Here is a 16886-nt window from a genome sequence, read left to right on the forward strand (position 1 = left end):
TACATATATACACATATATACTTTCATTTTATTCTATATATGTACATGTGTGTGCATGTGTGTATACATACATTTTACAACTTTGGATATGAATGTTCCAAAGCTTGTTTTTAGGAAAGATCATCTCTGCTTTTCGTGTTGAAAAACAGTGCAGTGAGACAGGAGTGGAGGACACAGGTAGCCTCTCCATGGCATCATCCCTGTACAAACTTCAGGGACAAACTGGCAACTTGGAACACCTCTCATTCATTATTTATTTACCCAGACACACATGAAACTTACAACTGAGGCAAAAATGAGTTTAGGTCATAGAAAAGTTTCATTACGGACTTTCTAAAAACTTGACTATAGTTAATTCTGAGTACATGTAACTTGGATTTTCTTTTTGCTCTATCATTGACCAGTTTGACACTGATATTCTTGGCAAGTGGGCTATTGAAACCATTTTAACATCTGACAAAAATGAAATAGGAAATCTGTTTTCATTAATTATTTGTTTCAGCTAATGTGCTTGTCCAACTCATTATGTATTTTACTACATCATTTAGTTTCCTTCTTGGAAAGTAAAGTATACCAGAGTCTTAACATGAAAAAAGTAATCACTTCTTATGTACCTCTTTAGAGGAAAAAAATGGGGCTATTAGGTAGCTGATATTTGTTTCTTTTTGTTTTAAATCTCTAGAACAAAGATTGGAAACTAAAATAACAAATGGGATAAATCCAAATCCAGATACTCCTACAAATCCTTGTGCACATGGGGAAACTCACAGAAAAACAGCCATTACACCACTGGATATGAACTGCTTTCAGAGCAAAGCTTTCCATGCTGTGATCTCACAACATGCTGGGCAGCTTTCAGCCTCACCAACAGTAGGACAGCCACTTCAGAAGGAGCCCTCGTTGCACCTGGACACACCATCAAAATTTCTGTCCAAAGACAAACTCTTCAAACCTTCCTTTGATGTAAAGGTAAGATGTAAGGGAAGTGACCTCCAGGTCACCAGTATTATAGTTCATAAAGGTCCAAATTCTGCATCACCTCTAAAGTTTGCAGTAGTAAGTTTTTCAGAACATAATATGAACTCCTACTATATACCCAGGTGGCAGAAACAGGTATAGATACACAAGGTGTGAAACCAGGACATCAGGTTCAAGTCCTAGATCTCTCCCTCCAGGCAGATCAGTGAACCTGTCTGAGCACCATTTTCTCTTTTGATACAAAGAGGATGGTAGCATTTGCTCTGAAAATCCTCAGGCGTAAAGATCAAATGAAATGATATGAAGAAATGATTTTATAAACTAAAATAATATAACATATTGCTACTTTGTGTATTGATTGCACTGGTGCACCCAGGGCTTGGACTTTCCAGTTGTCTGTGGTATCACCTTTTAGTTGGTTTTTTTTAGAGGAGATGAGTTAAGTCTGTTTCTTTGATCTGAGCAAGGTAGTCTGGCTCTTTTGGAGAACTTCATTTGCAAATCAAGGGCTAATGTATTCTTTTCAAATGGTTACTTTTAATTTCCAAAAGGTGATTTTCTTCACTTTTCCTTTAGTAGCTTTTGGCCTTTCAGGTGACTGTCAAACCATTGCCTGTGGTTTCTTTTTCTTTTCAGTTTTCAATCTTCTTTGTTGTTGTTTGTTTATTTATTTAATTTTTGCAATGCACATGCTTGTTTATGAAATATACAAAGACTGGAAAACTCTAATCAGCAAATAATACAATTAAAAATTAACACATAAACAGGTATTTCATTGAGGAGGATAATCAAATGGTAAATAAGCATATGAAAAACTACCCAGCATTATTTGTTGTCAGAGAATTTCACATTAAAATCATAAAGGGGACTGGGATTGTAGCTCAGTGTAGAGCACTTGCCTCACATGCATGAAGTGCTGGGTTTGATCCTTAGCATCACATAAATAAAATAAAGGTATTGTGTCCATCTACAACTGAAAAAACAAAAAAACAACACAAAACAAAACTAAAAAAGTATAAAGGGATACCTAAGAGAGTGCCTATGGTACAATATGTATATATGCACACACACACATATATAGGCATATATATGTATACATTATTTTTTGTTTGCAAAATAAAAAGTGTTAACAAACAGTACAGTAAATCTGTTGCTGTGTACCATATGATAAATGAGAGAATGAACAATTGCAACAAAAGCATTCTAACAATCTTCTCTCTCAGACTGACACCCCTGACCTTCATGTCAGGTGTTTTTTTTTTTTTTTTTTTTGTACACATTTAGTTTTATTGTAACAAAACAACTTGTACACTTTTAACGTTTAAAACTGAGCATCATCTTTCCTTTCCAGTGAAAACAAAAAAGAAAATTTAAAAATAAACGAACAAAATTACAATAGAGAATGTCAATTCCAAATAAGATCCTACAGGTTCTGCTGATTCTCCCATCGAGTGGCAGGGCTCAAGTCATCATTAGGAGAGAATTTTATTTTAAAAGTGTCATCTTAAACTGCAAGGATGTCTGTTAAACATCACAATTAAACATGCCAAAGGAGAAGCCATGTTGTCAAAATGCCCACTTAACCCACCCAAACATCTCAAACCCACCCTTTGCTGACCTTCTATAACCCCATTTTTTTAAGTTTTTTTTTTCTTTTTTTAAACAAGAAAAAGTAGACAGATACATGTTGGTAATTGCTAACTGTCCATATTCACATAGAGACACAGTGTAATCTCTGAGCCCAATATACAGAGAAAGGAGGAAAAAAGCTAGAATTCTATGCACTACTACACAGGAGCCTAGCACCCTCCAGCTTCCAGCAGAGTGAAGGGAGCAGAAGGTTTTTCTTTTTTCCCACAGAGCACGGTGGTGTTGATTCCATACAGTTTTTTGTTTTGAGACAGGAAGGGATAAAAATGAATTCAGAACAGAAGGGTGTAGATTCTTTTCCCATTATACTCTGCTCAAGGTATTTCCCCCCAAAATAAGTTGAGAACCATGGTTTGAGAAAAGAGACCTCAAGAACAGGGTGACTGAGCACAAAGTGGGGGAAGAAAGGAAGGGGAAAAAAAAAAAAAAAGACTGCAACTTGCTCCCAGGGACCGAATTAAGAGAAGAAAAAAAAAAAAGGAAAGAAAGAAAACAACAACAAACAAAGGAAAAAAAAAAGGTTGGAATCCATCAGTGTTCAGTTAGTCATCTTCTCCTTCATCCTCCTCTCCTTCCTCCCCTTCATCATCATCTTCATCCTCTTCACCTTCATCCTCATCCCCTTCTTCATCAATATCTTCCAATCCTTCTTCTTCTTCATCATCATCATCATCTTCTTCTCCTTCCCCTTCTTCATCATCCATATCAGGTACCAAGTAGTACTGCAATGGATTTGGCCAAATATCATCTTTGATGACCTCTCCTAATTCATCTGCACCTGCATCAGAGTGGTCAGTAAACCAGGTAAAGAAGCTCTCTGGTTCTTCATGCTGCCTCTTCCTGCTGGCTTTATTCTGCGTTTGACTTGAACGTTTCGTCAAATCCTTTCCAGATTTCCATTTGATTTCAGTGGACTTTGAAGATGGATCACCACTCTCATTCAGATGAAATTCTTTGGAGAGAACTTTATTTTCGAAGTAAGGATTTTCATCAAAATAAAAATCTATTCTGTAACCTGATTTGATATCTTCAAATTCTGTCACTTCAACTCTGGTCAAATAATGCAGTGCCTCTTCATCTTCTTCCCCAAGCAGTGCAGACACTTGGATGGTTGACAAATGTTGTTACCCAAAAATTTGGGATTTTGGCGATCAATTCTGACCTCTTCTGAAAAAATGGTTGGCGGAGTTTGTTATATTTCTGTTCTACTTTCAATATCTCCTCACTGGTTTGTTCATTAAGTCTGTCTATTTCATTTTGTACTTCATCAATATGTTCAATTGCTTCTTGTTGTTCTTTTTCACCCTTCGGCAAGCCCGGAGAGGCCGATGAATCCGCCTGCCTTGGGGCAGGAGGCAGTTTGGGTTTCTTCGTTTGAGACTGGAGCGAAGATTGGCGTTTGGGGGCCATCCTGTGAGGGAAGTCAAGGAGCAGAGCTGCGGTCTCACAGCTCACCAGGGAGAAGTGCAGAGAGCCCAGGTGTTATTTTTAATATACTCAATAATTAATTTATATATAAATGATCTAAATATTGTAATTAAAGTAAACAATAACTGCTCTATACATATGTCACACTTTAAATACCAATACACCAATAGGATAAAAGCAAAAGAAGGAGAAAATAAGCTTGAGAAATCTGAAGTAGAGCTATTAATATAAAATAAATTTTAAGAAAGAGTGTTCTCAGAGATAAAGGGGAACATTTCATAACCATAATAGGGTAACTTCTTCAAGAAAATGTAACAATCCTAAATGTGTATGTACCTAATACTAAAATTTCAAAATACATGAAGTAAAAATTAATAAAACTAGAAAGCCAATCATATTTGCAGGTTTTAAGCCCCCTTTCTTTGCTGGAAGGAGTAATGATACATAAGGCCTAACAGCATTATCAACCACCTGGACCTATTTGTTACTTATAGAGAACTACACAAGGAAATGATAAGTAGAAAATTAATAAGGATAGATTATATTCTATCATAAAATAAGCTTTGAAATTTTAAAAATTTGAAATAATGCAGACTGTTTCCTGCATGATTTATTAAATGAGAAATCAATCACCTTAAGGTATAGAACCCCAGCCCCATGTCTCATCTACTTCAAAATTAAATGGCACACTTATAAATATCTCACGGATTTAAAAAGGAAAGCAAGTAAAAAGTGCTTTGAACTAAGTGATAATAAAAGCTTAAAATATCAGAATCTCAGGGACAAAATAGGACTCAGATACACACTTAAAACTTAAAGTATTTGTATCAGAAAGAAGCCAGATTAATAATCAAATTATTTTCACATAAGGTATAGGAAGGAAAAAATAAGAGTAGGAGCAGAAAAATGTGAAATAGGAAGGAAATAATATAGCTAAAAGTTGATAAAAATCTAAGAAGTCTAAAAGAAAAAAGTAAGAAAAATATCAGTGGAAAGAGAGCTATCAAAACAACCCTACAGATGCTAAAAATGTATGAAGATAATATTAAAATTGTTTAATTACAATTATATAGCTTACATAACTTGGTCTATTTTAGAGGATAGAAACCCCTGCTTGTTTACATGTTTCATGTGAGTGATGTTTTTCTCACCCTTTCACCTTCAGTCTGGATGTCTTGCCTATGAGGTGAGTCTCTGGGAGACAGCATGTTGTTGGGTCTTGTTTTTTAATCCATTCTGCAGTCTGTGTCTTTTGATTGACGAATTTAGGACATTAATGTTCAAGATTATTACTAAGATATGATTTGTGTTCCTGGTCCTTTTGACTTATTTCTAGTTTTTAATTTAAACTAGTTTCTCCTTTGATTGACTATTCCTTTAGCGTAGTTCCTCCCTTCACTTGTTTTCACCTTTTTTTTTTTTTTCCATCTCATCTTCATGGAATATTTTGTTGAGAATATTCCAAAGTACAGGCTTTCTAGTTGCAAATTCTTTTCATTTTTTGTTTATCGTAGAAGGTTTTTATTTCATCTTCAAATGTGAAGCTTAATTTTGCTCGATTATAGGATTCTTGCTTGGCATCCATTTTCTTTCAGAGTTTGGTATATGTTATTCTAGGACCTCCTACCTTTGATGATCTGGGTTGAGAAATCAGCTGAGGTCCGAATTGGTTTCCCCCTGTATACAATCTAATATTTTTCTCTCACAGCCTTTAAAATTCTGTCATTATTATCTGTGCTAGGCTTTTTCATTATAACGTCCTTTGGTGTGGGTCTGTTGTAATTTTGTACAATTTTGTAATCTTGTGTTTGATTTTCTATTTTACTCTTTAACTTTGGGGAAATTTCTGATATTATTTTATTGAAAAGATTGTGCATTCATTTGGTTTGTATCTCTGTGCCTTCATCTCTCCCAATAAATCTTAAATTTGGTCTTTTCATGTTATCCCATAGTTCTTGGAAGTTCTGTTCATGGTTTCTTAACATCTCTCTGTGGTCAACTCTGTTTTCAACACTCTATATTTTGTCTTCATTGCCTGAGGTCTGTCTTCCAAGTGGCCTAGTCTGTTGGTGATACTTTCTATTGAATTTTGTTTCCTTCATTTCAAGGATCTTTGTTTGTTTTTCAGAATCTCTGTCTTTATTGAAGTGATCTTTTGCTACCTGTATTTGCTCTCTTTCATCATCCTTTACTTTGCAGGTCATTTAACTATGTACATTCTAAACTCCTCTGACGTTTCTTCCACTATGGTTTTGATGGATTCTGTTATTGGAGTATCTTTGTTTGCTTGGGACAATTTGTTACCTTCCTTTTTCATGTTGTTTGTGTGTTTACCCATCTAACAGTTATGGATCTGAGGCAATAGAGTTTCTGCCCTGTGGACTTAGTGTCCCTAAAGCTTTCCAGTATCTTGCTGTTTAGGGGGAGACAAATAGTAACAACCACCAATGCAAACAATTTACAGCATGAAACCAAATAGTTCCTACTATGATGTCTACAGTGCTAATTATCACAGTAAACAGAAATGATATGGTCAATTACACCTATAATGAAAACAGCAAGTTTGCCAAAGGGTTTACATTTTCAAATGGTGGACAGGGAGAGAACAGAAGTGATATAATATGATTATGAGGGAGGAGGAGAGAAGACAGAAGAGATTAAAGGAGGAGTGATAGAGAGAACCATAGAGATGGACTGTTAGCAGAAGAGAGAGAAGGGAAACAGGAGAAAAAATATACGTAAAGCAAAAATTCAAATAAAAAAAGTACAAAACAAAACTGAAATATACTAATCAAACATCCTAGTGCACAAAAAAACTAATCCATGTAAAATAATTGGCTTCAAAAATGCTAGATGAGAAGAAAAAAAAAATACATATAACTATAAATGTTCTTGTACCATTAAGGTTGTAATTAAACAGTGAAAAAGAATTTTTTAAAAATCTTGATGAAAAATTAAAGAATTCTTTCTGTTGGAGTTCAGAATATTCTTAGCTTCTCTTCTCAGCAGTTATAGGTGGGGTCTTCTGGAGTGTGATGCTCCACCTGCTGCATTGCTGGAGTGAGAGGTAAGCCCATACACAGGCAGAGTTCCTGGAGGCAGGGTTTAGGCTTCTTCGCTGAATGCCAGTTGGTCTGGAGATTTTAATCAGTGTATCTCCTGCTTCCAGTACTTATTGGTCCAGGCTGGAAGACTTTACCCCAGAGCTTCCCTGGGTTTCAGTCATGTGGTGGGGGAGCCAATTCTTAGTCCCCTACCTCACCTGCAGACCCCACATTTCCTGGCCTCGGGTTCAGTCTCCGATCTCTCCTACATCTGCCCTTCCGAGTTCCCGACCAGATGTGTCTCTCCCAGTGGGTCCTGCAAGCAGTCGATTGGTCAGGGAAGGGTAGAGCCTTGTGGGTTTCCAAGACCAGTTGTCCCTTCTGTAAACCTCTCTCCATGTTTGATTTTCTCCTGGTCACTTATGCACACACTCTTATGTCCTGCAGCCTCCAAGCCACAGGTGTGAAATGGTTCCTTTCTTTGTCCTCTGCATGCCACCAGGCCTGGAGAGATGGCAGCTTCTTTCCCCACACTCAGATATCTTGCAGCATGTCCTTCATATTTGTTGGGCAACATTGTTGGTCTGTAAATGCTTTGTACCCAGACATTCCTCAGGCAGGCCTCCCCCAAATGCCAGACCCTTTAATTCCCTTATCCATCTGTTACGCTCATGGAGTGACCTCTGGCTGGAGCTTCCAGCCTGGCTGTGGCAGCATCTATGCCACTGGGAATTTTTTCCTTATTTTATTATATCTGACCTACTGTGTCCCCATCTTCTTTGATCCATTTTTGAGTTCCAGTAAAGTATTCCCCTTTTTTGTTGTTCTCCCACCTTGTGGCGAAGCTGCCTGTCTGCTTTCTTGGTTTCTCTCCACAGAGCAGCCAGGTGTGCAACCTCCTCTCTTCTGCCATCTTGGATCTCGTATGGTTTCTTTATCAGTGAACTTTTGCAAAATTATTAATACCCATTCATCTATTGCTGTTTTGCTCATGGGGAATGAATAAGCCACATTTTAACAATTTTTTGCTTGGTGTGTTTTAGAGTAGACTTAACATAAAATTTATAGGTTGTTCATCTTTGAAAAATAAATATTGAAACCCAAGAAAGTATTGTCCAAGCTAATTTATGTCTTTATCTTGGATCAGTTTCAATGATCCACATGAAAAAAAAAAAGTCTGATATTATAACAGGCTCAAAATCTTGAGCTTTCACATGAAATCTCTAAATTAACATTTTGTATGGTGATTGACACTTCTTGTACCTTAAAAAATGGAGGGAAATCACTTTCTTGGGAACTGTGAGGTCTAGGGCAGGTCTCTTCTTGGCTTCTTGTTTCCTTTATAGCAGGTTAACCTCTTTGGGCTTATTATTCCTGCCTGTAAAATAATGGGGTAAATCCAGATAATCTCCACAGTCTCTTAGCTTACAGACCCTTTGAAGAATAAATGAAATAATATTAGAAGGCAAGAAAATAGTCAAAATATTTTCATTCATATCATTGTTTTATAGGTTACTTGTAGTAAAAGTTTTGTAGCTCCGAAATAGTATAAAACACCACAGAGGTTTCATTACTTAGAGTCATATTTTACTTAGCAGTATTTTCCATTTTATTTTTTTTGATTATACATAAAATAAAGCTTCATCTTATATTCACTGCTTTGCCAAACTGACGTAATACATTGAATTCTTGACTCAAAATATGGAAAGGGCCTATGGAATGATCACGCACAAAAAAAACAAAAAACATTTATCAGACCTCCCAGACAAAAAAACAAAAGACTCACCTCTTATTTAAACTATTTAGTTGACACACATGTAGAAAGTAAAGTACAAAACATATTGCTAAATGAAATACCAGTGTCAGCAGTGGGGAAGTTTCCATCCATGTCTAGATATAGACCTTGCCAACGCCTAGAACATTCCTCATGCTCCCTTTCCACTGCTGCTTCCTTGCCAGAGGTGGCACTCCTGGCTTTTCATACTGTAGTTGTGTTCTGCTTGTTTTTTACTTTTAAATAAGTGGCTTCATAGCATGTATTCTTTTGAGTCTGTTTTATTGTTTTTATTTATCCTTCATTTAGGAGATTTGTCCATGATGTTTGTGTAACTGTGGTTTGTTTATTTAGTCCATTGTGTGACTGTGCACAATTTACATTTCCAGCATACTGGTAATGGACAGTTAGGTGATTACTAGACTTTTACAAAATGATAACTTGTAATATTCTTACAAAATAATGTTACTGTGAATATTCTTGTGTGTATGTTTTATTGTTTGGTATATGTCTAGAACTGAAGTTGCAGGTTATATTTCAGCTTGCATAGAAAATGACAAACTGCCAAAGTAGTTTTACCAGTTAATACTTCCACCAGTAGGGTAGTAAGAGTATTCAGTATAACTCATTCTTGCAAACACCTAATATCATAAGTTGTTGTTTTTTTTTTCCCAATTTTTGACTTGGAAATAATGTCTAACTTATAAAAAGTTGAAAAAGTAGTATAAGAAGTACTCTACTACCCATATGTAGTATTTTCATTATATATAAAGTCCTTTATTTGCCAGATGAAAGGATTTCCTTTGCTTGATCTTTTTTTCTGGGGCGGGGGAGGGTCCAGGAATACTTTATCACTGAGCTATGTCCCCAGCCATTTTATATTTTTGTTTGAAACAAGCTGTCATTGAGTTGCTGAGGCTTTTCTTGAACTTGTGCTCCTCTTGCCTCAGCCTCCCTAGTCACTGGGGTTGTAGGTGTGTGCCACTGTGCCCCCAATTTTTTGCGTGACTCTTAATTTCTATTACATTGTGTCCAGACTATTTTTTTGTAATATTTTACTTCACAGAACTTACTCAGTATTTGTGTTCTGGTATTTGATAGATTTTTTCGAGAAGATGTACATTCTCTATCTAAAGTTACAGTGTTTGATAAATATCATATATAGAGAGATAGATTTATCTACATATGTCTATATATGTATAAATATCATATATAAACATTATATATATATATATATATATACACACATACCTCCAAAGATCTAAATTATTGATTACATTGTTTAAATCTTTTATTTCCTTTCCTATTTTTTGTTCATTTCACCTGTCTTATACTGAAAAGTGTTTTTAAGTTTCTTAGATTTGTGTGATTTCTTTTGGACTCTCATCTGGTTTTTGTTTTAAATAAGTAGTTGATAAATTAACTGGTGCACAGAATTCATAACTTATGTTAGTCGGAATGTGGAATGTGACTTTCAGTACTATAGAAATCACGTTATTGTACCAGTAAATTTCTCTCTTAATGTTTTTCCGAGTTCTGGTTTGAATGTTTCTTTTTAAATTATCTTATGTGGGTATTTTTTTCAAAAGGTATTATAGTTTGTATACTTAACAGTAAAGGGGAAAATGTATCCAAAATTGTTTTCTTTATCTATACATATTGGTACTTGAAGATTCCTTTCAAAAGAAAACCAGGCTTTTTAAAAAAAAATTTTAGTACTTAATTCCTCGTTTTATCTTAAGTGATCTTTCTAATCCAAAAGCTGTGTTATTTTTAGTACAATGCATGGGGGTTAAGCTGATGTTAAAACAAGTTTGCAATAAAAAAGAATCAGCTTAAGTCATTTAATCAAGTGCATTCTGCACCCTTTAAAATTAAGTTTGAGAGATTTAAGAGAATTGTGTTTTCATTAAGTTTTGCATATCTTTTGTTATGCCATATAAATTTCCTTTTTCATATAATTAAAGGAAGTTTATGATAAAATGATTAGTTCATTTACATTCACTTGTAGCAATTACATGAGAATTTGAATTTTGTTGTGTTTGGGTTTGTTCATTCCTGTGAATGATGGTACAGGTAGGTGGGATTTTCTGTTATGGTACCCAAACTCACCATTTGGTCCTCTTTAATCTTTGAGGGTTTCAATAAAAATTGTTCACTCAAAAAAAAAAAAAAAACAAAAAAAACCTGTAGAAATCTACTTTGGTATTAGGATTTTAGTCACTGTTCCCTTTTTACATTTGCCTCATAAATAAATCTGTAGTTTTTCATTTTAGCCTTTTTGGATTTCTTGCATTTTAAGTATATCACCTCTAACTTAGAGTTGGGTTTTGCTTTATGGGTCAATTTAAAAGTCTTTTTTTTCTAATTAGGTGAGTTAAGCCTATTCATATTCAAGATGACTTACTTGATCTCATTTATCATATAATTTGTAATTTATGATTGTTATGTGCATATGTATTATGTGTCTTCACTTGGCATGTCCTCTTTATTTTTCCTTTGGATATTTAGGTTAGATTTTTTTTTTCTTGTGGTTATCTTTGTATTAACACCTTACAGAGTACCCTTAAATCACCCTTCTTCCATTTATTATTTGTCAGTTTTCAATTGTTTCCTGACTCCCACTTCTTGCCTCTATAGCAGTGATCTTACTCTTTATTTTCCCTTTTTCTCTCTTCTACTATTTTTAGTTGCATTTTTCTACTCTGTCAGAAAATAAAGGGTTTATATGTTCTTGAACCAGTGGACCTCATTCTTCTTTAGGTCTTAACTCTAAGATCAATATATTAAATGCTTATGATCCTTTATGAAGTCTTCCATCATCTTTTTGTAGAATGAAGTTTTTCTCTATTAGCTCTCTCAGGATTGACACATGTGCCCAATATTCCTTATGTTCTACATGTTCTCAGCTTCTGCTGTGGCCTTAATTCTTCAACAGATTGCTTACTTGGATGTACTGTTCTTGGTCTGCAACTTTTTCTGGAGTTTCCTGAACATGTTCCTTTACTACTGCCTTGCTTTATATGGGTTAATTTTGAAAAATCTATTGGCAAACTAATTATTTTTGTCTTTGTAAGTTATTTCATCTTTTTGCCTAGAAGTAATGTGAATTTTTCTTTTATCTTCAAAGTCTAATGGTTTTACAAGAATGTGTCTCCATATTAATAAACTTAAATCAATTCTCCCCAGTATGTGGTAGGTTTTCAAATGTTTAGAATTTGGATCCTTCTTCAAATTTTTGGTCTGAGAGATTACAAGAATGGAGCTACCAGTCAACTGAGTGAATGAAACAGGTTGAAACAGGCACCTAAATATCATGAGTTCACATTTTAGATAGCCGAACTTGATAGATGCTTGTTAGATGTTCAAGAACTGTTTTCAGGGCAATTCCATATAGAGCCTGAGGTTGGTCTGGACTTGAGATAGAAATTTGGGAACCTGAGTTAATAGATAACATTTCAAGCCATATGAAAATAGTATAGAGTAGGAGAAGACAAAGAAGGAACACCTTGAGGTATTTACCTTTAGAAGAGAAACCAGCAAAAGAGGCTGAGAAGGCACACAAGGGGTGGGGATGTGGCCTTGGGGGGGGTCAATAAAGAAAAGTATTTCAGAGAACACAAGAGTATTTACTGTGTCTGATGCTCAGAGAGCAAGAGAGGTAAGGACAGAGAGTTTATCACTGGATTTTGCATTATGGAGTCAACGATGAGCACAACAGTAAAGATTTTGGTGGCATGGTAGATTGATTTAGAATTCTTCATGGGTTTATAAGAACTGGAGACATTGAAATGGGATGTGGTGTTATGTGCCTTTAGTCCCAGCCACTGTGGAGGTTCAGGTGGGAAGATTGCTGGAGCCCAGGAGGTCAAGACCAGCTTGAGCAATGAGATTATGAGACCCTATCTCCAAAAAAAAAAAAAAGGAAGTTATTGACTATAAATAATGCCTTCGAGGAATCTTTAGTGTAAGGGAGGCCAAGAAATGAGGTTATTGGTATTCGGGCAAAATAGGTTCAAAAGACTCTATTATTTTTAATATAGAAGAAAATTATATATGCCAGTGTGACTAATCTAATAGAGATCCAGGTAATGGTGCAAATGAGAGAAGGTAGAACTGGTGGAACCATATCCTTGATCAGTGAAAGGGGTCAAAATCTGGTGCTTTTGGTGGAGGAAAATACCAGGATGGCAACAGCTTTGGTAGCACAGGTATAGAAACCAGGTGCTTGTGGTATGGGAGCCTCTAATTTCTTTTATGCCTAAAGAGTCCTAAAATTTCATGTAGAAAATTTTTATAATTACCATCTAGAAAGACTTAACATGTTTTTTGCAATGTAGATTAAATATTTTAAAGATCTATAGAAATAGTGTAAAAAATCTGAAAAGAACAATTAAGACCCTCTCTCTAAATAAAATACAAAATAGGACTGGGGATGTGACTGAGTGGTTAAGTACCCCTGAGTTCAATCCCCAGTACCCAAAAACAAAACAAAATGAAATTTTGCAGGTGGAAAAATTTGATTAATGATGAACTGGTACTGGATATGTAAGTTGTCCATCACAGTAGATATATATACATATAAATGAATATAAAGGAATATGAGAATGCATTCCTATATGTGAATATTAAAAAAAGACTAACAACCCAATAGAAAAATAGGGTTAAGATGGGGCAGATAGTTCTCACACAAAAAATTAAATATTATGCATGCATAAAGATATTTAACCTTATTCAGTATAAAGAGTGAAAATTAAAGTATACAAATAAAATTTGTAACCTATTAGACTGGCAAAAATAAAAAAAATTCTAATCCAGATGTGGGTGGCATGTGCTACATGGGAGGCTGAAGCAGGAGGATCACATGAGTCCAAGAGTTTGAGGCCAGCCCCGGCCACACAGTGAGGCCCCTTCTCACTGATAAAAGAGAAAAACATGATTACATGCTGTGTTGTCAAGCATGTTTGGAAATATACACTCTCACACTTTGCTTGTGAGAATGTCAGTGTTGGTGAATACATTATACTTTAAAAAGTTCATTTTTTCTTGTGTGTGCAAAATGGTATACAAGGTTATCATCATCTTACTTGTATCACCTAAATATTCACTAGTTCAGCCCAGGTTAAATATATTCTGATGTATATGTGGAATACCGTGCAGATTCAAAAGAAAATGAGCATGAGACCATGTGACCAGCATTGTCTTCCTCTCAGGAAGAAACTGGGTGGCTTGGTGACAGGAATATATTTTATACTTTCAGGGGTTTTTACAGGTCTCAGCTCATTCCGACTTTTTAACTTTCATTGTAGTTCATATTTTGCTTATCTGCATCCCTCTACTTTTTTCCTTCTGTTTGTTTTGTTTTGTTGTCCTTTATTTAAACTGCAACTCCAGCTCAAGATTGCAGGTAAATGTGGCAGGCACTGCTAAAAGTGAAAGCCCATAAGTCTCTTTGAGCCAGTTGCTGAACAGTATGAAATTTTTTTTCATTTGCTGTGTGTAGTGGCACACACCTATAATCCTAGAGATTCGGGAGGTTGAGGCAGGAAAATCGCAAGTTCAAGGCCAGCCTGCTCAATTTAGTGAGACTGTCTCAAAATAAAAAATGAAAAGTGTTGGGGATGTAGTTCAGTGGTAAAGCACTCCTGGGTTCACCCCCAGTATGCCCCCTGCAAGAAAGAAATTTTTTTCTTCATAGCATACAGATATAAACTACTTCATTATTTTAATTGTTGCTTGGGGGAAAGCCAAAGGAGATTAAAGTTGAAATCCATTAATTTTGAGGGATTTCTCATTTTCTCTTTTTATCTTCCTGTCCTCCTTTTTCTCTCTCTTCTTCCCCTTTCACTTTTCTTTAAATACATAGGATGCACTTGCAGCCTTGGAAACTCCAGGAGGTCCTAGCCAACAGAAAAGGAAACTGAGTACACCACTCTCAGAAGTCATTGTCAGAAACTTGAAACTTGCTTTAGCAAATAGTTCTCGAAATGCTGTTGCTGTCTCTGCCAGCCCTCAACTGAAGGATGCCCAATCAAAGAAGGTAGACTTAGTTCTTTTACCAAGAAGTTTTTAACTAAAACATTTTAAATAATAGTGGCTGATATTTTCTTTTGTTTTCCACATATAGGAAGACACTCCAAAACCACTTCACAAAGTTGTGGTGTGTGTTAGTAAAAAACTCAGTAAGAAGCAGAGTGAACTAAATGGAATTGCAGCCTCCCTTGGAGCAGATTACAGGTGGGTACTCATTTTTCTGTTTGTTGATGAATGGAATGTGTTTATGAAGGATTCTAAAAGTTATCGTAAGCATTTACAAGAAAATTTTTATTTTGCTTTTCAATAACAATTACAAAACGATTTTCAAATTTCCACATCTTTCGAAAATATAGTCTCATGTATCCATTCTTCCATGTATATATTTTAGGGTATATTTGACAAATTTTTGAGAACCTGTTTTGTGCCACTTAACAATAGTAATAGAAACTTGGGATCCTTAAATGATCAGTATAGTTTAAAAGGATTCCTATGTTCAAAGAGTTTTTTTGTCTGTTGATACATCTGAGCCTGTTTTTTAAATTTTTTTATTCTAGTGATTTTCAGACTAAGTACTCTTGCAACCCTTCAGAATAAGATGATCTTTTAATTTGTATCTTTGTTTCCTTCTTAAGAGATAGAGTCTAAGGCTAGCATGTACCTCAGTAATAGAGCGCTTACCTATCATAAAGGTGGCCTGGGTTCAATCCCAGCACTGCAAAAAAGGGAGAGAGACTTACTGTGTTGTCTTGGCTGGCCTTGACTTACTTGTCCTGGGCTCAAGTGATCCTCTTGTATCAGTCACCCCAATAGCTGGGACACTAGACGTGGCTCATCAGTGTCATTTTTAGGACTTTGGAGGCATAGTCCGTCAGTTCTGCCTTCAACCTAAAAGCCTAAGCTAGAGACAGGTCCCAAGCACAAATAGCTTAAGTGTCAGGGTCTGAGAGACTCTTGATTGTCCCAGACAGCCTGAGATGACTGTACTCCTCCACTATTGTGCTGGCTTTGTTGATCACTTGTGTTCATCCACTCATAGGTAGCATAGTGGTTGGTTTTTAAGTGACAGACAGTTTGAGGAGTATGATTAGTTTTATCTTCCCCTTTGGTAAGTCTTCTTTCAATTAATTTCCTATTTGATAAAGAATTAAGACAGGAGAACATAAAAATAAAATTTACCTGTAATTGAGGGTTGGGGTTGTTGCTCAGTGGTAGAGTGCTTGCCTAGCACATGTGAGGGACTGGGTTCAATTCTTAGCACCACATAAAAATAAATAAATAAAATAAAGGTATTATGTCCATCTACAACTAAAAAAAATTTGTTTTAAAATTTTCCTGTAATAGTTATAAGCATCTTAGTATTTAATACCTCTACTGTGAACTAGTAAAACTTCCTTATTATTTGTTTTGTCTATTATATTGATCACCTGTTGTTTTATTTTTATTTTATAAGTTTTGAAATGTTAGAACCTCTCAGTGTAAAAAAAATAAAATTTATTGCTGAAATTTCTGAACAGAATTTAACTGTTTAGTTGCATTAAGTTTGCATTAAACCTCTTCTGAAATGGATGTCTCAAACTTGGTAATTGATAAAAGTGAAGAACCTTTTATTTACAGAGGTTACAATATTTATGTGTACATTGGGCAATCTGTTCTCAAATAAAGGTTTTGCAAGTGTTCTCTTCCATTATCTAGGACTACACCATCCTGAAGAGATTCTCATACTTCAGACAGTTAAACAAATAGGCCAGATCTAACACAGCAGCTATAATATCCCCATTTTATTATGGATGTTTGTGTAACATTCTCCCATTAATAGTGTTCTGTATGCATAGGAGAAAGAGAAGGTGTGTAAAAATAGAATATAGCTGGGCATGGTGTTGCACCTGTGATCCCAGCTCCTTACTCTGGACACTGAGGCAGGAGGATTGCAAGTTGGAGGGCAGCCTGGGCAACTTAAACCCTGCCTCAAAAAGTGG

At 35.5% G+C, this 16886-nt stretch overlaps 2 protein-coding genes across 4 annotated transcripts in view; one reads left to right on the forward strand and one right to left on the reverse strand.

Annotated features, from left to right (window-relative positions):
• Nucleotides 1-16886, forward strand: part of Topbp1 (DNA topoisomerase II binding protein 1) — a 75642-nt gene that overhangs the window by 31653 nt on the left and 27103 nt on the right. For all 3 annotated transcript variants that reach the window (XM_047564632.1, XM_047564633.1, XM_047564634.1), the window contains 3 exons: nt 683-969; nt 14741-14914; nt 15002-15111. In XM_047564632.1, coding sequence (XP_047420588.1) covers nt 683-969; nt 14741-14914; nt 15002-15111 — 571 coding nt within the window. The remainder of the gene's footprint in view (nt 1-682; nt 970-14740; nt 14915-15001; nt 15112-16886) is intronic.
• On the reverse strand, nt 3156-4065 carry LOC124993075 (protein SET-like). Its single transcript, XM_047564635.1, is given in 2 exon segments — nt 3156-3732; nt 3734-4065. Coding segments are annotated over 2 exon segments (867 nt in total). The 5' UTR covers nt 4039-4065; the 3' UTR covers nt 3156-3170.

The sequence above is a fragment of the Sciurus carolinensis genome, chromosome 9, assembly GCF_902686445.1.
Source record: "Sciurus carolinensis chromosome 9, mSciCar1.2, whole genome shotgun sequence".
Taxonomy (NCBI): domain Eukaryota; kingdom Metazoa; phylum Chordata; class Mammalia; order Rodentia; family Sciuridae; genus Sciurus; species Sciurus carolinensis.